Raw genomic sequence first — 26,433 nt, forward strand, 5'->3', positions numbered from 1 at the left:
GCTTTCTACCTGTCCATTTTCTTTAGAGCTTTATTTTTTCTGGGTTGATCTTTGCTTTATTTTGTTGGGACCTTGTAAAGGACAAGTTGTGGACAGTTTTCAGTCTAGCCATCCTGACCTCCACAAGCATTCCTCCTTTATCTCTATGACTACTGCAGTTGATGTAATAAGGAACTTGTGGCATGCTTATCACTAACCAGAATATCTGGATCCTTTAACTGCTGTTTTTCAAACCTTTTCTCTTTATAATTCCTGTGGTAAGCATATTTAAAATGTGTTAAGGGATACAGGAATAGAGTTTTTACAGATTTTTCTATCTCCCAGTTGTGATAGTGCCTAAGAGACTGGCTGCAGTGGTCTTTTAAAAAGTAATAGAAGGGGCAAAGTGTCCACACTTTGGTCTTCCTTCTTCTTGAGTTTCATGTGTTTTGCAAATTGTATCTTGTATCTTGGGTATTCCATGGAAGGAGTTACAGAGACAAAGTTTGGAGCTGAGACGAAAGGATGGACCATCTAGAGACTGCCATACCCAGGGATCCATCCCATAATCAGCCTCCAAACGCTGACATCATTGCATACACTAGTAAGATTTTGCTGAAAGGACCCTGATATAGCTGTCTCTTGTGAGACTATGCCAGGACCTAGCAAACACAGAAGTGGATGCTCACCGTCAGCTATTGGATGGATCACAGGGCCCCCAATGGAGGAGCTAGAGAAAGTATCCAAGGAGCTAAAGGGGTCTGCAACCCTATAGGTGGAACAACAATATGAACTAACCAGTACCCTCAGAGCTCGTGTCTCTAGCTGCATATGTATCAGAAGATGGCCTAGTCGGTCATCAGTGGAAAGAGAGGCCCATTGGTCATGCAAACTTTATATGCTTCAGTACAGGGGAACGCCAGGGCCAAGAAGTGGGAGTGGATGGGTAGGGGAGTGGGGGGAGGGTATGGGGGAATTTTGGGATAGCATTGGAAATGTAAATGAGGAAAATACCTATTAAAAAATATAAAAAAGTAATAGAAATTATAGAAACATTTTCAGAAAGGTTAAAAAAAAAGCGGTTTGATTTCTCTCTGTCTCTCCCAAGCCCAATAGTAGCACAGATGAGAAATTTGGATCTCTGTGGGGTTTTTTATTCCCATGTAGACTTTGGAGGTAAACAGACATGAAGGTAAAAACCTCTATTTTACCTTTAGATGGCTGTATAATCTTGGGTCTCAGTTTATTGTCTGTAAGTTAGAGATATTAATGGTGCTATTATAAAACCACTCTTATAAATGCGGTAATGTGTTCAGCCCAGCACTCTCTCCGCTCAGCAGTCACTGGTGACCTAAGGGCATCTCTCCTCCCAGTCACCCCCTCACATTTCTAGCCAATCCCATTCCTCAGTTATTCCTGATTTACAGCAAATTTTCTTCCATATTTTATGTGCCATACTTTTCTTGTTTCTCACATTTACTTATGAGCCCAGCCACGGATCCTATTCCCTAACAAACAAATCAGCACATGTATTAGCATATTCCGTGAACTGAATGATCATTGGGAGGTAGAATGCTTCTTTGCCTACTATGTTTAGGTCCTGTGTTCAAGTCCTACACCACCTCCCTTAATATCTGCCTCCCAAAGACCACCAAACATGTCCTGTTGGATTATGGTCTAGATTTGACTCTCTGTTTGATAGTAAAGAACTTTGTTCACATAGACAGTAATGATTGCCAAGTTATTGCATAAATGTAGACAAGTGGACTGTGCTATTCTCAGCATTTCAGGAAACTTCACATACCATTGCAATTTAATGACGCCAGGAACCGTGCTGGCTACCTTCCCTTTGTGCACTAGGTGCCTGCCAGCTAAGAAGTGGCAAATGTGGAAGGCTATCAGTGTAACGCGCTGGGCAGACTGGCATTCTCTGTCTTGAAGTCTTTATAAATTTTTCTGCCTCCAGTGAAAATGAATTAGAATATGGAGAGATAAGAAATAGGGAGAGATTTAGTGTAAACATGACTGGCTCAGACATAAAGGTAGAAGCTGAGAGCAGTGACAATAGTGGAGAAGTTTGAGCCTACCTTTTCAGGGCTTTTCAGTGGATTTTCTTTAGAGCCTTTGGCCTCCTGATGTATCTGCTTACAAATAAATAGAGAATCAGCAGGCAGTTGCTCTAATTTGTGCTTCCTTTGTGTTGAAATTGTGATTTATCAACTCTCAGTGTCAAGTCAGTAGCAAGGGGAGCATGTATCAGTTCTCCTGCCATCCTCCTCCTCCTTAAAAACAAGTTTCTTTTTTAACCAAGAAGTAACTGTGCTGCGCCCTACCCTGACACTGTTCAAACCTTCCTTCTCTGAAATATTTGTGTTGTCATGTGTCATTTAGCACAATCTGCAGCTTTGGAAACATCGGATCAAGAGAAGGTTAGCCAGAGTCTCCTTAGTGGCTTATTCTACTTCAAAGCATGGAGCCAAGTCACTTCTCTCTCAAAGGAAAGGAAGGACGGAATGGGGTGTTTGAAAACCCCTTAACCTTTTGTTGGGCTCGGTTGTGGTTCACACTAGAAAGACAACTCATTAAGTAAAACAGAAAATTCTGTTCTTCAATTCTTAGGAAAACCCTTGGCCTGATTCCCCACCCATATTTTCATTTCCGAGTATAGTTCAGTTTCCCTGGCTCTTATTTCTATAACTCTTAATTATAGACCTTCTAGACTCTGTATAGAAGTAAAAGTTTACAGAAGCTGCCACCCTTTAGGCCTCAATAAAAGGTAGACCTTGGAATTGGTCCAGGTGCTAATAAATTCTGGAGAGCAAAAGCATACTCCGCCTTTGCTTGTGCCAGCTGACTGGGCTGTGACCATGAACTGTAATGGGGCAAGGTGGAAAGTCTGCCTTTTTTCTAGCATCTAAACAAGACAAAAACTTAATTTAAGTTTTCTCCCTGAGAATCAATGTGTGCCAAAACAATTTTGTTCTATCTTATCAAAAATGATTGAGTTCAGTAGTGCTTGGTGCTCCTGACAGCCTTCCAGAATCCAGATTGTCATTACAGTCCTTTGCTGTGACAGAAGCAGTGTTTGCACACGCCATCAGGAATGTGAGAGGGGCTGGGACTGTCCCATCCCTACTTTGGACATCACAGGGTCTGCCTGGTTCCAGTTTCTTCATCAGAGTTGATCATTCCAGATGCCATTGTGTAATTTTCCATCTTGGGGTATGTGTTTGTGTGGGTGGGTGGTTTTGTTTGTTTTTAAGTGGTGTTTAATGTCAGGCTAATAATAAACTGGATACGTAGGCCTGGTTTTGTCACAGCGGCCATGAGTTATTTGTCGCTGTTCTTTAGAGAGGCTGAGAACTAGCCTCCCTTACTTCCAAATGATGTGTACACATGGGGGGGGGGGGTGCTCTTGTCACTGTAGCTGCCTAGGAACTGCAGTATGGCAGCTGGCGAGTTCTGTTGTAAAGAAGTAAAAGATGAGGGATCTTCTCCCTTGTTGCTATACAACTGATTCTCTACTTCCTTGCAACCTGCATCCGGAGTGCATCACTATTTCTGAAGCAATTAATGGCATTTAGTCTGTTCCCTACCTATACGTCTTTCTCAAGATCAGGTGTACTAGCAACTCTATGATTCTTCAGGGAGGTGGGGCTTAAACTATGCTCAGTCATTCTTGGCCTTTCATCTTTTTAGAACTTGAGTATATTTTTAAAAAAGATTCTGACTACTGTTTTTCACAAAGCTTATTTTGAATCCCGTGAGATACTTGGAAAAAAACAATAGACCATGCCCCCAATTAAAAATAAGTGCTAAGGCTTGGAGTTTTAGAAATAGTGGTTTTATGCCTATGGGTTCTTGCTTTGTAGCTCTGGAGCAGAGCTGGCATTAAGTCTTTACTTGGTGATTTCAGTGACAGAGGACGCCTGTAGATGAAACAGAAGGCTCCCAAACCAGCATTTTCCTGTCCTCACAGATCAGGCCCCAGCAGAGTTGTAGGTAGCAAGGGAAATGGAAACCCTTACAGATGTTCATTCTATCACTCCTCATGTGTAAGAACAGCCTTTTATGGATCTGGTAATTTCTCCTATTCCAACTCTATTTAGGGGTTGAGCTGCTATGGTTAGTGTAAACTCTGCCTCCAGCTCAAGCCATGATGTTGGTAAGTTTTGTTTACTCTCTTTTTGCCAAGTACCTGGTCCTTCTGGAAAGCAGTGTCATGAGACAATTGGTGTTCTGTTTCTTTCATGTATTTCTTCTTGGCCATCTAAGACTGACAGATGGGGTATTCACTTCTGCTGTTTAGGGGGTGGAAGAACCAGTAACTGAGAAGCAAATTTCCAGTTGGTTTGAGCATCTAGCCATGATTTCTTTGTCTTCTTCCCTTTCCCTTTCCCTTTTACCCCCTCCCTCCCTCCTCTCTCTCTCTCTCTCTCTCTCTCTCCCTCCCTCCCTCCCTCCCTCCTTCCCTCCCTCCCTCTCTCTCTCTCTCTCTCTCTTTCTTTCTTTCTTTCTTTCTTAACAGCCATACTCTTTCACAGTAACCATTTAAAGTGACTGTCCTACCTGTGATGGGATTTACAAGTCTACCCACAGTCCCCGCCCTTCATGAGCACACTCAGCCTTTCCTAAGCAGTCACTTATCTTCTAGGGATTTCTGGTTTGGTTTGGTTTGCTTGTGGATGGGTTTCACTGGCTGGCCTGGAATCTGTCTGCCTGTCTCTGCCTCTGGAGCCCTAGAATTAAAGGCACAGTCACCATTCATGTTCTCCTCGTGAATTCTATCAATTGCCTCCATAATCTATTGTCATTAGCTGCCAACATGGCCCTAGTTAAGATGCTTTCCTGAGAGAGTAGTGGTGTGTTTTCTGGTCATCAAATTCAGATTTATGAATTTAGTTACTTATTTTGGATAGCAGGAGATAATTGTAAAATTTCCTCCTCAACAGAAACTCTTGTAGTTATTGTTCTTAACCTCATTCGTTGCCACTGTTGATAATTAGCTCAAACTGCATCCCCCAATCATAATTTCAGTGTCATTTATCTATGTATTAGTTCAGTAAACACCATTTGTGAGCTTTACTCCATTTTAACCCGGCAGTAAAACAGCCATGAAGAATAGTTTGTTGTGTTCTATTCGGGATAGACTGGTGTGTCAGAAATTAATAATGTGTATTTTTTGATAACTAAAGCTTGATTATTTGGCAGCTTTTAATCCGAACTAATTTCCTGGAGTAGATTTACTATTTTATGTTGATGCCCTTCTAGATACAACCCAATTTATAATCCTGGTTGCTTTCTCTCATGGCTTTCTATTTGTGAAAAGGTTTTTATCCAGCCAGCATACCCAGAACAGATAGGACAAACTATCTAGGGCCTTAATGTTAAATATTTTGAGTACCATTTATGGTTATATAACACAAGATTTTAGAATTAGATTTGATCACTTGGCCTTAGAGAGCCCTTCAAGGAGAGATGTAATCTCATTCTTAACTGTTGGCAGAAAGGATTGTCAAGCATACCACAGCTGTCCTTCAGTATCCAAGGAGGATTGATTGCAGGACCCTCTAGACATCCAGATCCACACACAGTCAGTGTTAACATATAACCTGGACCTATAATCCCATATACTTGATCTTCTCTGGACTGTGTATAATACCTGACACAGTTGGACACCATGTAAGTAGTTGTTACATTTCATTGTTAAGGGCATAATGGCAGGGAATGAAGTCTGTGTGTACACTGTAGTCATGATTCCTTTTTTCTGAATAGTTTGGAATGTTGGTTGGATACATAGGTGTGGGAGCCACATATACAGAGGGCTAAATGTATTCTCAAATTTTATTTGGATTCTTTATATTAATAGCATTTTCAACACCTTACCCAGAGCATCTCTGAGAATAAATAACTGTTTGTAAAGTGGAACCTAACACTATAGGTGCCGTTTTGTTGGGCTGTGATTTTTTTTTTTTAAATCCCATTAAGAAATTTGGTAGGCCGGGTAGTGGTGGCGCATGCCTTTAATCCCAGCACTTGGGAGGCAGAGGCAGAGGCAGAGGCAGGTGGATTTCTGAGTTCCAGGACAGCCAGGGCTATACAGAGAAACCCTGTCTCAACAAAACCAAAAAAAAAGAAAGGAAGGAAGGAAGGGAGGGAGGGAGGGAGGGAGGGAGGGAGGGAGAGAGAGAGAGAGAGAGAGAGAGAGAGAGAGAGAGAGAGAGAGAGAGAAAGAAATTTGGTAACTTGAATGCATAAACAGATTATGTCTACCACTTGGTGTTAGCTGTGGATTCAAAGATAGTTTGTGACGGTCAGCACATGTTAGTTCCCTCCCTCACAGCCGTGCTTAGAGCTTTCTTTGGTTTTATTCACTAGGTTCTGTCTCTCTCTCTCTCTCTCCATCGTGACTCAGAAAGCCTACCAGTGAAGAATGGCTTCATTATAGAGTCTGCTAAATCACCAGAGTCACATTGTTACAAAGCATAATGAACCTAAACCTGTGTTTCCTGGGCATAAAGTGTTGGTGGCCCTCAGTCTCAGAATTACAAAATTACTTTTCTGTGAGAAAAGTCAAGGGCAGTAGTAAAATTTGGACAATTTTCTAGAACTGCCATAACACTGTCAATCTGTTTCTTGGAAGTTCTTTGCCCAGTGATTTGAGGATGATGAGTCCTCATTACTGACAGAGCTTCTTTGCCCACTGTCTCTTCCTCCTATAATAACAAAATTGCCGTGATAGCTGTCCAACCTGTTTTAAGAAGATCAGGTAATTCATGTCTAAATTGGAACTTGATTCTTTTTAATCAGCCTTGTAACATATTACAGACATCACTCTCAGCATTGGCTACTGAAGTGATTTAATGCTGGCTCTTTAATGACTCCTTCATTAATCCTGGTATTCTGGGATTTAACACTCACTGGCCTTTGACCACTGGAAATGATGAAAACTTTGATTTCATGCATATTGGATAACACTGGACTGTTGCTGGAGCCATGAATCTTGCCTCTGCAGTGGCGTGTGTGATTGACTGTGCTGCGGATGGATGGGTGTGCTCCCAGGCCGTGCTCCGCTGCTAAGAGGTGTCCATGATATCTCTATCAGCTCAGGGTGACCTCTTCCCAGAACCATCGGATTTGAAACAAGAATCTGTTCTGACAGCTTCATTTCCTAGACAGTTCTCTGGCCTTGTGAAGTCAGGGCTTGCCTCTTCATCCACTCTCTGAAAGGTGCCTTCTCTGAGAACATGCACCATGATGTCTGTCTTTGAATCCCTTTCATCAAGTTTGTAGAATTTTACAGTTAGTAGTCACTTCCAAGACTGTCCTTTTTTGTGTCTGTTGCCCACCCCCTGCTTCACACCCCTCCCTATACACAGACAGGAGACAGGAGTCCAGCAGCAGATGTAACACAACCAAAGCAGTGTTAATAATAATGAAAATTACCAGCAACAGTAGTGATCCCCAGCACCTCCCAGGCTTCCTATGTGCCGGGCAGGCTCTAAATATAGTCATTCATTTTTCCCTCAGAGAAGCTTCAGGAGGTAGCATTGCACAGCAAGTCCGGTGTTCTACACAGCTTCTCTCTGGATCTCCTGCTGCTGCTAAAAGCAGAGATGACAGTGTTAGTTGCTCTCTTTCCTCCTAATGGAAGCACTGTGAGTGTTCTTTGGAAGAGAGGTACAGGGTTATTTACCATGGTATCTTTGGCCAAAGTGTTAATACTGTGAATAAATGCCAGGTTCTTGCCCCCTCCTCATAAAATTATTCCAGGAGAAAAGAAGTCACCTTTATCCTGAGAGTGTTCATAGAGGTTGCTGTATTTCAGAGCACTTCTTCACTTGCTTTGAATACATGAATCAGCCTGAGACAGCCTCAGAGGTACTATGTGAAGGTCACTTGAAGCATGTTCTCCCCCAACTCAGTATAACAGTCATTCTCATGGTGTGACCTCCTAATTTTAAGACTAGTGTTATGGAAGTAACCTCTTAAGAGTCAGTTTAAAGGGCAGTGTTGTAAGATAGAGAGGCTGGCATACTTTTTCCATAAAGGATCAAATGGTAAACATTTTCTGCTTTGAGAGCCATATGGTCTCTCCTCATCTCTGCCACAGTCAGCACATAGATCCACAGCATGGCTGTGTCCACTAGACTGTGATTATAGAGGCAAGCAGTGTGCTTGCAAGCCACTGTTCGGGGACTTACTTATGGTGACCATATACCTAGACATCACTTTGTAGATAGAGAAATTGAAAGAAAACCGTCTCTGACAGTGATATGTATTCTCCATCACAGAATTTACATGAATTATTATTATTACAGGCATTTACATGAATGAAACTGAATGCAGTGGCTTGAATAAAAATTTACTCATAGACTAGTGAATTTTATAAGGAAATATTTTTCAGATTATCAAGAAACTTCACCCAGGTTTGTTGTTTGTTTTAAGCTAGCACTGCTCGTCATGCAAGCACATTTCATGGCTCTCTTGGCGTGGAAGGGAGAGGCTGATTTGAACCTTTCCAGGCTGGCCGCCACCCTCCTATTGATTATGTTCTCCTGGTTCCGGGGTCCCACAAGACTGTTTCTCTGGGTATTCGTTTCTTTATTCTTTGTCACTAGCACCTGGTAGTGTCTATGCAGAGCACTATAAACAGGACGTCCTCCCTCTCGGAGTCTTAGTGCTCTGCTGCCTCTCGCTCCCTTTTCCTTATCCCTTTCTAAGATCTTTCTCCTGTTCGTTTCTCTTGAAAATTGACTTGGCAGTGGCTTGCTTTTTCCTTTGTTGAATACTGTTGGGAGTTTTGGTAAGATACCATACCTCCCTTCACAGTGAGTTTTGCTGGTGTGATAGAGAACATTTCTTCTTTATTTTCAGCATGTTCATTTTAGCTGCATCTGGAATAACAGCTTTATGCCCAGTCCTATGTCAGACACATTAGAAAGGTTTCATTGGAAAAGTATTTGATTTTCCTGCAAGGTACGGAGGAGTCAATCCCAGACCAGCACAGTAGGAAAACCAATGTTGATGAGGTGTGGGTGGACAACCATGTGTATTTATTTAATGAAAGGGATTAAGCAATCTGTTGTGATAATTTTGGGAAATGTGATAGAGAACAGTCATCTTCATGCCCGTGTTCAATGTACAGGAAATGAATTTGTGCCAGACCAGTAGTCAGACAGGAGCTCAGTGAGCCACAGCCACTGTGACTGTACTGTTTTGTCCCGCTGAGGGTGCATGCGCTAAGCTTGAATTCGTGGATTTCTCACTTGTTCACATGTTCTGGGCCCTGGCTCTTTCTAAGTTTTAGGACATTTTTCCTCCTCTCTATAAGTAAGGAATTTGAGATGGGCCCATACTGGAAGTGTTTAGGTAAATGAGGGTCAGACCATTCTCTTAGTGTTTCTCTTCAAAGAAAGATGCCAAACTGATGCCAAAAACATTGTTGTCAATCCTGAGAAATGAATTTCAGAGATAAAATGAGAAGCTGGAGCTGGACACATTCCATGTGCCTTTAATTCAGGATTTAATAATAATAATAATAATAATAATAATAATAATAATAAATAAATAAATTATTTGGCTTTACATTCTTCAAGGGGGCAGTCCTGATCCTACAGTTTTTTTTTTCCCAACTAGGGTATTTTGCCCTAGAGTATTTTGGTTAGTTAGAGTGCCACTTAACCCTCTTGTGTACTCTCCATCTTCTGCTGCTTATTTTTCTGTACTCAGCTTAACACACCTGCATTTTATTTCCATTTGTGTGTACTACTCTTACTTCAAGGCCAACATGCTTAATACTAATGCTTATTCAAGAAGAGTCTCAACTCATTTATATCACCAAAGTCACCTGTGCAGCTCATAAAAGCACACCCAGACAGTGGTCTGTCAGCCAGGTTATACAATCCTCATGGTTGCTGTCTTTTCCTCCCAAATGATTCTTTCCCTCTCTCTGTCAGTCAGGGGTGTGATGAGCAGGTAGCAAATGGCCTGAGGTGCTCTCTGGCTGAATGCACAGCAAGCAGAACCAATCGATGACTATTGGCTTGTACAGGGAATAGTTCCAGGCATGCGTTACCTAGGCAAATTCTTTCCAATTTATTTGGATTGGTAGGTTGAGGTATGAACAGTTTAGATTGATAAATTGAGTTAGAAGTATTTTTAGATAGAGAATTCTAAAAGCTATGAGCTTGCCCATGCTTATGTTTGGCTGCACGTAGGAATAGTCTGATCCTGCTATTTTGATCAGCAGGTTCTTATAGAAAACAAGTTTTGTTATGAAGATACTTCTAAGTAAGAGGGTTACTTATTTATGTAATTAAGTATTGTGTTACTAGTTCTTTTCTGTCACTACTCTATTCTGCACAGTTGACAAATCAGATCAAAATGAACACATAGTCTTCTAGGTTTGTTCTTGGAACCATAAGCCTTTCTAGTTTTAACTATATAATGCTGCTAGGTTAATTTTCCATAAATGTCTCCATGACCACCTTCAAGGCGTTCGTAATAATTCCAGTCAAACCTCTTACCATCACATATTCCTTCACTATCACAGCGTCATCTTCTATTTTTTGGAGAAAATACAGACTGACAAGAACCTGTCTCAAGCATCCTGCCCCAGTATGACTTCTTCATGCTAATTTTCTTATCTCCATTTCCTACCACTCAGACTTTGCACTCTTCCTTTCCGATCTGTTTTCTACCATTTGTGTTTCTAGAATCTAGTCTTTTCCAGGGCTTGGCACCATTAGTAATCCCATTTTATTTGTCCATTTAATTGTTTGTCTTGCTAAAACAGGTTCCCTAGGTAGCTCAGGCTGGCCTCTCTACTTTAAGTCTCCTTACTACTGAATGGCCACTTCCATTAAAAGAGTTAAAGAACTGTATCTCTTGTGTCCCCTTTGCTCTTGGCTCCTTTGGATGACATCTTTCAGCGGTTCTTCCCTCAGTGATGCCGCAATCCTTACTTTGACTTGACCTCCTGGCATCTCTATTTTTCTTTGAAAAGAAGGGGGGAAAAGGAAAACTTGTCTCTTGTTTTCAATAGGCCACTTTCCTGAGTTGTTTCTGCAGCTTTGATGGCCCCTTCTCAGACAGCAGTGGTGAGCACTCCTAAACAGCCATTTATTTATAGACCTTTCTCATTCCTCTTCTTACTCCAGCCCCATCTCTATGAATCTTCATCCTGTCTCAGTTTCCAATAGATGTTGCAGATTCCATTATCCATGTTAACAAAGTCCTCTGATCCTACTTCCTACTGGCATAGTCAACTGCTGCCTAGACTGCCTCCTTTAGGTGCTGAAGCAGTATAGTTACAAATGAGCTTCAAGAGTCCTTCCCTTCCTTGGATGACTTTATTCCTACTCATGGTGCCACCATTCAGTCACGGATTGAGGTGTCCTCTTTGTTTTTTCCTTTATTGTGGTCCATCGTTCCATCCAGTGCAGCTCAGACACACTCCACCTACCCCTCTGTGCTTCCTTCCTGGATCTGGTTGCTACCTGGTGAGCTCCAGTGACACAGTCCATTCTCTCTCCCCATCTGTGTTAACAATATAGCAATGTAGACTAGCCTTTGGTTTCTGGTTTTATTCTATTTGATCCATTTTCTCTTGACTATTGTAATTATTTTTTGAAACAAATCTGATTGTTATCTTCCTACTTCAATGTCTTCATTCATCATTCCTCCGCCCTTGGGATTATACGAATCTATGATCTGGCCCATGCCTATCTTCATGTTTATATTTATCATTTCCCTGTTCTCATCCATCATTTCTGGGCAAGCAAACAAAGCAGACCGAGACTCTCTGTTTTTGAGTTGGTATGTTGTCTGTCTGGAGTCTACATCCCACCTACCTGCTACTTGCTGATCATTCCGCTCACTGCTAACTTAAATATTGCCTGGGCATCATGCCAAATGAAACCCAGAACTGGTCACCTGCTGCACATTCCCAGCACCCCTTGCTCCCCTGTGATAGCCCTCATAACACTCAATCACAGGTATCCCCGTCTCTGATTATATACTGCATGCTCTGCTCTGTAGGTCTTTGGAGTTAATAAATGCTCAGGTACTTTCCATGGTTCCCCATGGCTTATCTCATATTCCTAGAGTCAGCTACGTTATACCTGAAATGAGGGCAGGCATTGCCTTCTGTGGCATCATTTCGGACTTTAGTCTGGGACCCTAGAGGTGCTTCAGGTTAGTCTCCTTGGTATAATAGAATAGCAGAATATGACTGAAAAGGTAAGCACCTTTTCATAGGTTTCTCTAATTAAGGCCAGAATCAAAATGTGAAATTTCTATTCCTAATGTGAGCCAATTCAACTTCATCTCCATGTCCTCCCCAGTGTGTACCGTTTTCTTATGTACCACAGCATATGACATAATCATCAATTCAGTTCTTGTTTTTTAGTTTTGTTTTAATTTTGTCGATTATCTAGTACATTATGTTGCCAGGCTTATCTCCTGGCACTGGAAATAAAGCAGTGAATCCAATTCAGAGACTTTTTTTTTTTAAAGCTGACAATATTTCCAGTGGGAAAGCATGTAAAGAAATAATGAAAACATATTGATACTAAAAAGTGCTGTGGAGAAAAAATAAAGCTAAGAAGGGTAAAAGAGGTGTCACAGGATTGGGAAGGTAGTTTTCCATAGCCGTCCAGAGATGGCTCACTGATGATAAGACTGGGCTGCTGGCGACAACGCACAAAGTGTTAAGAAGGCAAACTGGTGGCCCATGTCTTTAATCCCAGCACTCAGGAGGCAGAGGCAGGCGGATTTCTGAGTTCAAGGCCAGCCTGGTCTACAGAGTGAGTTCCAGGACAGCCAGGGCTACACAGAGAAACCCTGTCTCAAAAACAAACAAAAAGAAAAGAAAGAAGAAGGCGGCGGCAAACTAAACACCAGCTGCTGTGCCTGGAGACCTGGACAGTAAAGGCAGATTTGTGGCTGGGGTCAGCGAGCAAAGTTAGGGTGGTGAAAGATCGTATTGCTGAAGTAGGGAAAGAAGATAGCAGAAAACCCAAATTTTATATGCCACTAAAGCTACTTGGGTGGACTTTTGACTTGCAATGCTTTTCTTCTAATTCTTTTAAGTTCAAATTCTATTGATGTTTTAAAAACCTGATTTGTAGTAATTACAGATGGATTTTAAAAAGCATTGAGAGCAGTCGCTGTGCATTCCATGTGCCCTTCACTCATTTTCTGCTAGTGGCTCTATCTCATATAGTACTAAAAATAGGAATTGGGCATTAATATTTATATACTTACATTTATGTTTTGGTGCCATTTATTATACAGTGAGGTAAAAGAAGAAAATTATTCAGTCATCATAATGATCTCCCTGTGTTGCCTCCTGTATTCTTTCCCCTCCCATCATTCCTGACTCTAGTTTTGCTTCTCATCTTCATAACTTTAAGGCCTGTATGTAAATGAAACAGTACATTAGATATCATCTTCTAAGGTAGGCCTTTTCATTTAAGGTAAGGCTCTTGAAATCCGTCTAAGCCATGGCTGGCATTAGTATGATTTCCTGTTCACCTTTTCTGATCTGTATGTATGATTTTAGGATCCGAGACCCAAATTGTAGTCCAGATTGTCACTCAAGTGTGTGTGTGTGTATGTGTGTGTGATTGTGTGTCTTCATTTCTGTTTAGCCAAATAAAAGGATAGCGGTTGAACTGCCTATATCTGTTTAGTTAGTAGGAAACTGATTTTTCCTGGCTATGTTAAAGTTGTCCTGCTTGTAGTCTCTCCTGTTGTCCCTAGTGTATTGTGGGGCTAGTCATCACTGCAGAAGCATTGTGTGATGGTTCTGGGCACATACTGCTGCTACTTACAGTTTTCAATATAAAGTAATAGGCCAAATTGCCAGTTGACAAGCTGTGTGAATATGAAGCTTGATTTTCAGCATCCTCAGTGCTGAGATATAAGTAAGCATCCTAGTTGGCATAGTACACAGAGCTGGTACATGAATGAGGGACAGCTGAACAGAATGTCAGCTGTTCAAGTCAGCTCTCCCTTTTCTAATCCATTCCTTGAACACATTTTTGTTAATGAGCTTGAAATGCAGATGAAAAAAAGGCCCTTAGCCAAGGTAAAACTGAGTTATCACAAAAGGAGTCCTGAAGTCTGAGAATCTGTTTCCCTAGTGAGAAACAATATTTTATCCCTTCCCCACGCGCTCATTTTCTCTCCTCTTTATTGTGCTACAGCGTGTTTGGGAGATATAGCCTATCTTAGCAAGGAGTGCATATTAAGACGTGATGCTGGGGATCTCATGACTTTGCTGGGCATTCTAACCTCCACAGCAGATAGGGCCCGCAGCGTCTCTAATGGGAGGCCTAAAGGGAAGTTTTAATACTTCTACAGTATTCTATAACCTATGTTATGTTAAATACCCATTGACACGATGCTGTCTGGTTATTTTTGAATGTTATTGCCAACTATTATAAGATAGCTACTTGAATGTATATTCCATGACTGCTCATCAGTAAGTCCTAGTTCATGTGGATAAAAAGTCAACAATATGTGAGGTACAATGTGTTTCATAGACTTTCTCATCTTAGGGGTGTGGAAACCTGCACAAGCTTAAACACCCAGAGCTGGAGTAAGTGGGTGTAAGCACCTCCAGATCTCTGTGCTTCACTGATGTCCTGATGGCCCTGGAAGGTGCCAGGTAGGGAGCCTAACAGGCTTCTGGGGAAGACAAGTGTCCCTGCTGGGTGGCTTCTCTTTTGTCAGGATAATAGGCCACTTTTATTCCAGAAATTCCTGTTTCACCATATGCAACTGTTTCTCTGTGTTCTCTCTCCAAGTGTCTGTATAAGACTGACCTTTAAAAGAAGTCTGCCACACTGTAAAATGTCTTTAAGGAAGTTGGTTTCTTGCATGGCTTTAGAAAACAAGTGAAGTAGACAAAGCTGCAATCCAATATCTTTTCAGTGCCCACGGCTATGGAACTGTTTAACTGGTAAGGCGTGTGTGGCCTGTGATTTGTTTATCCATTCTGAGTGAGTGTAGTTGGGGTATAAATTGTGTTTGTAAACTAGCAGCAGACCTTCACGCCCTACCCAGTCCTTCTTATAGACTCCTGTAAATGACCCATTGCCTAAATAGAGTAGCTTTCTTTTTTACCTTGTATGTATTGTACACATTAATACATTGTTCATGGATGTGGCTACACTACACTTACACTGCTTACCTCTGAGTTGGTGTCTCTAAGCCGTCTGCCTTTCTTTGTTTCCCATTTGCTTTTCCTTAGCAGAGTGGCCGAAGCTGTTGGGTTCTGGGGCCGTTAATGCCCCACATAGCATTTCACATTTAGATGGAGAGCACACATGAGAAGGACTCAAGTGGCAAGACAACACAATCCCTCTTTCTTCTCCAAGAAGGCTAAAGATTAAGTGCTGTCCAGCTACCTGCCCTGGACCATGGCACTGCAGTAGGAATTGGGGATCATTGGAGCAGATACAGCACTCCTGGCAGATGTCACTTGCCTTTGTCATCTTAGAGGAAAGTGTGGTCCATGTACCATGCTACTTAGTTACTTGGATAGTTGTGCTAAGGCAGTGGTTCTGAGCCTTCCTAATGCTGTGATCCTTTAACTCAGTTCCTTATGATGTGCTGACCCCCAACCATAAAATTATTTTCATTGCTACTCCATAATGGTAATTTTGCTGCTATTTCGAATCATAATATAAATGTCTGTGTTTTAGTGACACACACACCCCTCCTTCCAAAGGGGTCAAGAGCTGCTGTACTAAACCTTGAACCTTGAAGTCTCATACTAGGCAAACACCCTACTCTATAGCTCAAGTAGACTGGGAATATGTCATCTTCCTGAATCAGCCCCTTGAGTGGCAAGTATCTGGGATCATGGCCTTTGCCACCAGGCTTGGCAAGAACTTTTGTTTTAAACTCTTACGAATGAGTCTTCATGATGTCAGCGTCTGTTAAATCTATTAAGATGATTTTGGATGCAAAGAACAGTAACAATTCTGACTGTACTAGTAAGGGAGTTATTAGTGTGAGAGAATTATGGAAAGATAGAACTAAGTAGCCGGGAGCAACACAATGCCAAGAGTCAGGAAGCGTTAGTTATGGTTGCTTTAACTAGTAGTTTGGCCTAAGCACCCTTACCAGCTTCACTGGATGTTGCTGCAGGGGCCAGGTACCATTGTAAAATTCTAACTGTCCTGTCAACCTGTCTGTGTCAGAATGACTTATCTGCCAGGAATGAGAACATCAGTGTCCAGTGATGATGTGCATGGGATGTGGAGCTTTACTGCGTCCCATTGAGACCATGGCTGTGAGCTGTGTGTAAGGAACATGGCATTTGGTAGCTTTCACACATTTCTATGCCATATTGTACCCAAGTAGTCAGAATCCTCTTCGTTTAGTGACTTGTCAGAGAATAGTGTGGTGGTCAGCAAAAGAGTGAGCCTGCAGTCAGACTGAACAAGCCCAGAGCAGTCTACATGGTCAGTAAGAGAGAGAAGGCAAGAATTTTTTCCCTCATCTGAAAGTCCACACTCATCACACTACAGCTTTTCTTCTTTTTCTTTAAAGCAATCTCAGTTCCTAATGCCTTCTGAGCATTTAAGTAAGTGTTCTATCAGTAAGGTGCACTCTCAAAGTCAACAAGGTGATGTATTGTGAAATACTATTTCTCAAAGGATAGAAGGGCAGAGAAAGAGATGAAGAAAATGTTGCTCTGTTTCCAGTGAATGGTTCTGCTTTATGTTGGAATATATGTTGAGGGGAAAGGGAAGACATTGGTCATTTTCAAATCATTCATTTCTCAAATAGGTCCACTGAATCTCCTTTGTTGGCAGACAAACCATTTAGTTAAATGTCTAATGTGTATTTTAGCAAGTTTATTAGTATTAGAGTGGTCAAACTTATAATCTAATATGAATAGATTATTTTTAATGTGCTGATATATTTTTAATGTATTAAAGGCATCTTAGATAATTCATGAGCACATTATATTTATTCCTGTTTTATAGAAATTTTAAAGGACAGCAGTATAAGGGAAATGGTCTGAGATTCAGAGGGCTCTTGGGTGCCTGTTGTGATGGTGTCTGTCTCTGTTTTCCCTTAAACATCTGCTTACAATTTATCTCTGGATCTGTCTTCATCTCTATATGGAAGCATTTAGATTAGTTTATCTCTGCGGACTCTTTTTGCTCAAAAATTCTGTGACTCAGTCAGTTATTACTTTGTTTTCATCTGACAGCCCACAGAACCCCCTGGGAACTCTGTGAGAAATCAATCTGCTAGCCAATAAATATTTATTGAATGCCTACTAAGTGTGTGACTCTTCATAGACCAGGAGGGAATACAGTCTAGGTGTTCAACAAGATACACTCAGAAAGGAAGACGATAATACATAGCGTCAACAGACACCTGCTAATTTTGTGTGCCACCACAGAGCACAATGGGTGGGTGCCAGGTCTGGGAGCCCCCAGGAAGTGCACTGCCTGGGTGAGCACAGTAAAGCTGGAAGGGACTTCCTCAGGCAGGGCTAGAGAGGTCTCCAGGGCTAGACTGTACATAATATTCTTGCTTATTGTGTGACACTGCTTAGTGAGAAAGACACTAGATTCAGAATGGAAAAACTTGGCTTCTGGTTGCAGCTCTGCCACTTACAGTAGGATATCATGCTGCAAATCTGAAAGGATTTACTCTTTGGGGAAACAAAAGGCATGTCTGCCTCTGTATTGATAAAAAGATTAGGTAAGATATTGTGTGTTAAAATGACAGTCCTTTAGTAGCCCCCACAAATGTCTGCTACAGCTACAACAGTCTTTCAGTGACTGTAAGTAAGCTGTGCCATCAGACATTGATAGATTGGGTGTTGGATCAGGCAAAGTCTCTGTCATACTAAAATGCTGCCTCTCTATTCCCAGCCTTTTGGTTATACCATGACTCTTGCTCATAAGAGGTGCCACAAGTTTCATGTGCTGATCAAATGAGATAACTATTTTAAAGTATTTAAAAAAGGACTCAGTAAAGACCAGTCTTCCTAGCCTCCCTTAATCTTATATCCTTTCTCCTTATCTGTCTCTTCACTGTTCCTCTCCCCATCCCCCGTTGATGTCCTCTCACACCTCCTTCCCCTCCCCAACATCATTTCAGACATAGGAAGTCCATGCTTGTCTCTATATTGAAACCTTCCAAGCGTGTATTCTCTGGTGGTAGAGCTGGTGCTGGTGACTGGAAGAAGTAGGACTATTTGGCATCTAAGTGTTTTTGAAATGATTGAGCTGGCAGTGTTAAGGATCAGGTAGGGGATGCTGTATAGACCATAGAAGACACAGTGGACGTCTCAGCAAGAGTGGGGAGGAAGAATAGAGAAAGAAAGCATGGAGGTTTGAGTCCTGCCGGGATGTTGTTCTGCAATCAACATGGCTGGCCTGTGGGACTGCAGGATGGAGGAGGTGATTGGTACAATTCAGCAAAATTTTTAATCTAGGAAACTGCATTTTATTTTTGAAATGCTGAGTTTTATGTGAGGATGACTCACACAAATTCACATGTCCTGCAAATAGTTGGAAATGTGAATGCATGGCATATTTAGCTATGAGTAGACCAATTTGGCTGGGTTGGAAGCACGTGTTTGTTAGACCAATTACTTTTTTTTTTTTTTAAGCTAGATCTAGGGGCTGGTGAGATGGCTGAACCATTAAGAACATTTGCTACTCTTCCAGAGGATCCCCAGTTCTGTTTCCACCACCTACTTCAAGAGGTTCACATAAATCTGTCTCTGTGATCTGAGACCTCTGACCCCTGCAGGCACCCACCATCACATGCACATACCCATCCACAGGCGCACACATGTATGTACACATAATAATTTTAAAAGGGCACATATCATATCTTTTCCTCTAGTTCTTTTTATTTTATTTTATTATTTATTTATTTATTTATTCTTGATTTTTCAAGACAGGGTTTCTCTGTATAGCCCTGGCTGTCCTGGAACTCACTTTGTAGACCAGGCTGACCTCGGACTCAGAAATCCACCTGCCTCTGCCTCCCAAGTGCTGGGATTAAAGGCGTGCGCCACCATGCCCGGCATTTGCTCTCGTTCTTTATGAGGCACCTATTGTCTCCATTTCTTCCATAGAATAACTTTGGTGGTCACTGTCATATCCTCTGTCATAGAAGAAGATTCAAACCAGCCCATGCTTTGTTATTCTTTAGTTTTATTGTGCTTGACTGGGATAGTTGTAGACTGGGGAAGAATGCTAACTGTTTGAAGGTGGGTGGTATCTGTGTTATTGCTATTTATTTAATATGCTCCTCCTTCCTCAATAGCCTCACTTCCTCAAGTATTTGGTCACCTTGGCAGTACCCTGGTATTTGGAGGGGAAGTGTCATCATGAGCAGAATGCTAGTTATACTCGTCTCATAAAGCCTTAAACATGATATTGCTGAATACTAAGACTATCAAATAAGAGGTGGCAATAAGATTCTAGCACTGCAGAAATCCTGGGGCGAAGTAAAATTGTCTGTTTACTGAGCAGAACTATCTGATGTTGTGTTTCCTCCCTTCTTTTGCTAAAGCATTTTCAGCCATATTTTCAGAACTATACCCTCCACTAGCCAGATGTATGATGTGGCTTTAGGGGTTTCATTCTATGGCTTCCAGCCATAGTGTTTGACTCCTGCTTTCCCTGTCAGTTGCTCCTTCAGGAAATCAACGAAAGTATGCCTAGTGCAGTAATAGAACATAAGTGGACCAGGTATCTCTGTGGTTCATAGATGCGTTGGCAGGCGAATGTGAAGGAACACCTCCTCAGTACCCAGCGTTTAAAAGCCAGGGCCCTGGACCTCTTTGATTTTTCCTGTTTTTTTTTCCCCCACCCAGTCTGAAGAATGCTGTTGGAGTTGAGTGGAGCATGGCCTCTGTGTCTGGGGGCATTGATTAGTGCTCAAATGTAAGGCTAGTTTTGAAGTGTAATCATCATTAAGTGATTGATAAAGACATTTCCGTGGCTGTGAGCTAGATCAGGTTAGTGGCTGCCTGTGTGTAAGGCAGCGGTGGTCATGGAGGCCTTGTCCTCCTCTTTTCCATCCTGCACTTCCTGCCTTCATTCCCAATGTGGCCTACAGTCAGACTGAGTCTACTCACATCGGTCTGCATCCCACTCTTGTTGCTTATCTTTCCCTTTCTGGGATCCTTTCCTTTTGCTACGATGGTTAAAGAGCAGAGAAAATACTAGCTCTTTGAAGATGGGTGCTCTCTCATTACAGCTGCATTCCAATTTTATTGTTCTTCCTTGCCCAGATGGTTTGCTGCTTTGCAAGTGTGCTCTTCTCTCCCCTCTCCCACCCCCTGGAACACAGTAACACACATAATCGTTGCTTCTAAGAGTTTTCCTTTTTTCTTGATTGGTTGGTTCACGTCTTTTTGTTGTTTGTTTGTTTAACAATAAACCATTTATGGCCCCACCTCCCCCAGTCCTCCCTCCATTCTTGAGATGGGCTCTCAGTATGTAGCTCTGGCTGACCAGGAGCATTAGTCCCTTCCTGCCTCTGTCTCCTGAGTGCTGCTGGTACAGGAATGCATCTCACACCTGGCCATAATAATGACATTTTAATTTTTAGGTTACAGTGTATGTATACTTTGATAGCCCTTGGCAGTGAAGACAAGCTCTTCCTCTATCGTCTCTGCTGGCCTCAAACTTAGCATTGCCTCAGCCTCCAAGTGGTTAGAAACGGGGCCGATAGGCCCAGGAGTTGTAATCTATTACACTGGCCTGTTGATGTGTTGAGGGGTTTGGGACCAGGCTCTTTTCTGGTGGGTTGTCACAGAACCTCCAGTGTGCATGCTTTGCTGCAGGCCTCGCTCTACCTTAATTCTACCCTTAATAGTTTATGATTTCCCTTCCACTTCACCTGACCTCATCACTAAAGCTGACGAGGAACACAGAAACATTAAAATCTTCTAGTTTGTTGTCAGTTTGTATTGTGAATGCTGAGAGAGTCACCTAGCACTGTCAAGATTTTTTTTTTTTTTTTTTTGGTTTTTCGAGACAGGGTTTCTCTGTGTAGCCCTGGCTGTCCTGGAACTCACTCTGTAGACCTTGAACTCAGAAATCAGCCTGCCTCTGCCTCCCAAATTCTGGGATTAAAGGCGTGCACCACCACTGCCTGGCTCTGATGATATTTGTTAAAAAGAAAAGGTTTAGAAATCAATTTGAATCAATTTTAGAACCAGCTAAGTTTAAGAGGAAGTTTTAAAAGAAGGTAGGTAAGATGGAGGTAGAGAATTTAGAAAATCTGTAGAAGATATGTATTTCCAATTATTGATGCTTCAGAAACAAATATCCTGTGTGCACGTGCTGCTGGGTTGTAAGAGAAGTGCTTGGCTGTCTGGGTGGGAAAGGGGTAGAGCTGGGACCCTTTCAGTCAGTAGAAACCAGGAGACCAAAGACACCGTTATGGAAATGTGTGATGTGAGTCTTGGGAAAGGTGATCCTATTAGCTTTTAAAAGCTATCCTTCGCTTAGTGGGATTTTTTTCCTTCTTTTGAGGTCTACTCTGGTTAGAAAATACTCAGAGTAAGGTTTTCTTCCTGGCCCATTGTCTCTCTCAGTCTGTCTTGTGCTGAATTTTTGTTCTTACCCTTTATAGATGCATTTTTTTTCCAGCTTTAAGAAGCCAAGTCTGTCACCAGCCTGAAGTGCTGGGTTCCTGCCTCTAAGAATATGAGTGCTAGAGGTCTTAGTGGGAACAGAGGATCTTTGTGGAGCCTCCTTTGAGGAACTGTGAGCATTAAGCATTTCGAATGGTATCAGAATTAATCTTCATTACCAACCCTGTGGAACTTAGGGTAGCCATGGAAGGACATCTCTGGCAATATCTATGAGGATGCTTCAGTAAGGTTTGACATCAGGAAAGATGCACGAATGTGGACAGCACCCTGGCATGAACCTGGGGCTGAATAAAATGGAGAAAGCAAGCTGAGCATCATCGCTCTCTGCTTCCTGACTTTTGGATGTAGTGTGACCAGCCACCTCACCTTCCTGCTGCTGTGGCTTCCCTACCACAGAGGCCTATGTGTCCTCACATTGTCAGCCTGAAGTAGCTGTTGTCGGTATTTTCTCCTAGCCTCAAGAAAAGTAGCTGATATGGACCAAAAGCTCACATTCTCCATATGTTCCGAAGAATCTTCTGATCTATTTGTTGAGTCTTTCATTGAATTTCTTTATTGAACCTTTGCTTTCTTACTGCCTCAACTGAGTTGCAAAGACAGACATAAGCTCTAGATTCTGTTGTCCATCAGCTCCACTGTAGCATTTGTCTGAACAGCTGATGAGAAAGAAATTGAGCCATTATAATAGAGTTCTGGGCCTCTAGGCCAGCGCTGTGAGAATGCCCACACTTAAAGCAAAAGCTTAGCCAGTGTACAAAAAGGAAGTAGCCGAACCCTTCCAGCATCATACTGTTGTAGCCTTTGGGAATCATAGCTGCCCATCCTAAGCCTATGCCTCAATGTCTCACAGAATACAAACATGGAGTGTGTGTTGTCTGTGGCATTTGACCTTCAAGTCTTGAAATTACAATAATATTTACAATAAAGTTGTATGGTGAGTGTGTAAATGCATATATATATATATATCTATATACATATATATATATATATATATATATATATATATATATATATATACACACACATACACACACACACACACACTCGAGATACATTTCTTCCCACAGACAAGGTGACTGCTGAATATACTGAGCTTTTAATTACCATTCAGTCCTTCCCTTTAAGTTTCATTAAGATATATTGCAAAAGTATTTCTTTGGGTTTGCTTTATTTTAAATATGTGCCCACATGTGTTTGCCTTAAGGAAAATATTCTCCTTTTGTAATCTTCCTAGGCACCTCAGTGGCTGATAAAATGAAGATGGCTCTTAAGTGGAAAATGTTAAGCTCAAAGGGCCTAGATAGAAATCTGGGCGCCTGGAGCACTGAGCTATCTATTATCCTTTTCAGATGGAGAGTGGCGGGGGTGGGCCTGCAGAGGTGTGAGCTATTATTATTCCCCTGCCTGCTCTGTAGGTCCTTATCCATTTAGCCCAGTTTCTATTTATCATGTTACATATTTTAGTTAGCTCTTCTTCTAGGCACCAAATCATGGAAGTCACATAGTGTGTGAGTGAGAGAAGTATTCTCCCTGTTGCATATGCATGAGCTTTGTCTGTATTGATAGCCAGACATCTAAATGCATCATGTCTAATCAGTTAAGTCATGAATTAACATTCTTGAGAAACAGGCTTTTCATAATTTAGCTCTGAAAAGTTAGTATGGTTAGTGTTTGTAGACAAATGGAAATAATTTCATCTGAAGGTACATAGAACTCTAAGGAGGCATATCTGCTCAGAGAATAGTCCAACTTGAGGTATCAAGGCCCCAGGAGGAGGCTATAGAACTTGCACAGGGCAGAGTCTGTGGCAGATGCACACATCTATCTAGGAATGTGGCTCTGAGGCAACTCAGGAGGAAGTGACAGCAGTGATACAGCTTGGCTCTGGACAGGCATGTGGATCCTGCAGGGAAGCACACTAAGGATAACCCTCTTCCTTGGATGGAGAGAGTTAAAGGTAGGGAAGGGAGCAACACTGTGCAGGACTTGTGTTACATCCTGCTGGTTTTGGTACAGCTTCCCCAAGAAGGGGAAATTGATGCTTTTATTTACTGGTCCTTTAAGTTGGAAATCTTCGATCTCTTCTATACCTATTATCCTTAGGTTTGGTCTTCTCATTGTGTCCTGGATTTCTGGATGTTTTGTGTTAGGAGCTTGTTGCATTTTGCAGTTTCTTTGACTGTTGTGTCAATGTTTTCTGTGATATCTGCTGCACCTGAGGTTCTCTCTTCTATCTCTTGGATTATGTTGGTGATGCTTGCATCTGTGACTTCTGATCTCTTTCCTAGGTTTTCTATCTCCAGGGTTGTCTCCCTGTGTGATTTCTTTATTGATTCTATTTTCATTTTTAGATCCTTGATGGTTTTGTTCAATTCCTTCACCTATTTGTTTGTGTTTTCCTGAAATTCTTTAAGGAATTTTTGTGTTTCCTCTTTAAGGGATTCTGTTTACATGTGTTCTCTTGTATTTCTCCTTAAGGGGAGTTATTTATGTCCTTTTTAAAGTCCTCTATCATCATCATGCAATGTGATTTTAAATCAGAGTCTTGATTTTCCTGTGTGTTGGGGTATCCAGGGCTCGCTGTGGTGGGAGAACTCAATTCTGATGATGCCAAGTAGCCTTGGTTTCTGTTGCTTATGTTCTTGCCCTTGCCTCTCACCATCTGGTTATCTCTGGTGTTAGCTGGTCTTGCTGTCTCTGACTGTAGCTTGTCCCTCCTGCAAGCCTGTGTGTCAGCAGTCCTGGGAGAACAGTTCTCTCCAGGAGACATTAGTGTAACTCAAGGCTGGCACCATGAGAACCCTGATTTACAGCCAGTTGATGTGTCTGTGTACTGATGTAGTGATATTTTTGTTAATAACTTGATTTTTCTTTCTTGTGAATGTAGGAAAATTACCTCATTTATAGGAATTACACACTTAAGAACTGGGAGATGATAACAAAACAGGTCAGGCACTTGTTCTCAGATGGTTCTTCTTTGTACAGTATGTGCAACTTTTCTGGAACACTGTAGACTTGTGAATTATACACATATATTATAAAGCAATCCAAACAATTGTAGCCAATTAACTTACTCATTAATATATTTTTCTGTTACTTTCAATATTAAGATGTAGGGAGGCAATGGGAAAGGTAGACAAAAATATGCTCCAATGCTTAGAGTCTTGTGTACTTAAAATACTACTTTTTAAATATTTTTATTCTCTTTCATGGGCTTAATGGACCTTGTTCACATTTGTAGAATCTGGGACCTGATGGTTTGAAATTGTCTTCCAGATGGAACTTGGGCTTGCTATAACCTGCATGCAGTGTGGATTGAAGTGGGTGAGGACGATGCCCAGAATTGTAGACACTTCGAAAAAAACCTGCATGTGACCCCATGCCATTCGTTTCTATGAATATCTGACTCTGCCTTATGACAATAGTTTTTGTTTAATAGGGAGAGCCCTTAATGTCTCCTTTAGTTTGGAAAAGCATTTCAATCCCAGTATTAATTCTCTTTCTAGCCAATTCAGAGAAAGGTGATGTAATGTTGAGCATCCAAGGCTTGGTTAGGTCTCTTTTTATGTGCTGATTATGAATTATCCATTGTACCAGACATGTAATTGTGGTGGAATTACTGACACACTCAAGAATGCAATATAATGTTATGGAATATGCTTTAACGTTTTCTCTGATTAGTGCACTCACATTAGGTTCTAAACCATCTTTTGCCACAACATCTTCCTAGCCCTTTCTTAGCAGCCAGGAGACTGAGACAGTCCAATACTAGAACTAGACTAATTCTATTTGTGCTCTCTTCCATTTGTTTTTTCCAGTTGTATTTTCAGATCATGGAAAAGAGACAGGAGAAGGTAGAGAGAGCTTGTAAAACCTCTTGTCTTTTTTTCTATTCTAGGCAAACTTTGCTAAGAGAATCCTTTCAGAATTCCAGCACTGTTTACAAAATGATTAGTTCTTCTTATGCTTCAAAGAGTATCTTCATTTTCTGGATGTTTTAAAACTAACTTTAAAAACTAGCTATAATTTTTTTACTTTAATTTTTTTAAAAAATTCTAAATATGATAATTCCATCAGAAAAAAAAATTACTCTCCATCTTGTACAAAGGGGTGTGCAAGACAGCCAGGAACCCTGCTCACTCAGATCCCAAAGTCAGGACAGTTAAGCAGTGCGTTAATAGGTGAACTGTAATTGCATGATGTTTCATCACTAAGAGGAAACACATGTGACTCTCACATGCCTGGAATGTAGTAAGTAAATACTCAGTAATGAGACTGTTATCATTTCCCGTGTCTTCCTCTCCTGTTGCTGAGCACTGGCAACTGTCCCTTCAGGGGACGTCTGTAACTAGGAAAAGAAGCTAAGAGCTGCAGAGCGTTAGGGGAAGGAAAAGGGTGAGCAGAGTGTGGAGTGAATCGGGAATCCGAGGCCTCAGAAAGTCTGTGGCAGGCTTAAATCAGTCTGTAAATGTTTGCTGATGGGACGAAGAGGGCAAGGATGGCAAGTAGGGAAGGATGGTGGTCTCTGTTGCCCTAGCAGGTACGCAATAATTCTGGGAATTAATTTGAGTGCTGTAATGGAACTGAATCGTTTGTACTGTTTTGCTTAGTATTCTCTAGATTTTCATACTGGGTCTTGTTCTTAGGAAAATTTCCTTACTTGCTCTGCCGTTCCAGTTTTCTCCTCTAGACCTCATGCATTGACTGTAAAATGTCAATGCTCAGTAATTCAAAATGCAGTAACAAACATTTCTTTATTCTCCTGGCATTTAAAATCACCACGACATCTC

The 26,433-nt window shown here is 41.5% G+C and overlaps 1 protein-coding gene across 4 annotated transcripts in view; it reads left to right on the forward strand.

Annotated features, from left to right (window-relative positions):
• Positions 1–26,433, forward strand: part of Snd1 (staphylococcal nuclease and tudor domain containing 1) — a 454,826-nt gene that overhangs the window by 198,590 nt on the left and 229,803 nt on the right. Inside the window, exon 1 of one of the 4 annotated variants that reach the window (XM_030255514.1) lies at positions 26,008–26,183. The exons of the other annotated variants lie outside the window; for them this stretch is intronic. Coding sequence (XP_030111374.1) covers positions 26,122–26,183 — 62 coding nt within the window. The 5' untranslated portion in view covers positions 26,008–26,121. Of the gene's footprint in view, positions 1–26,007; positions 26,184–26,433 lie in introns of those variants that run through there. 4 annotated transcript variants of the gene reach the window in all.

This window comes from Mus musculus, chromosome 6, assembly GCF_000001635.26.
Source record: "Mus musculus strain C57BL/6J chromosome 6, GRCm38.p6 C57BL/6J".
NCBI lineage: Eukaryota > Metazoa > Chordata > Mammalia > Rodentia > Muridae > Mus > Mus musculus.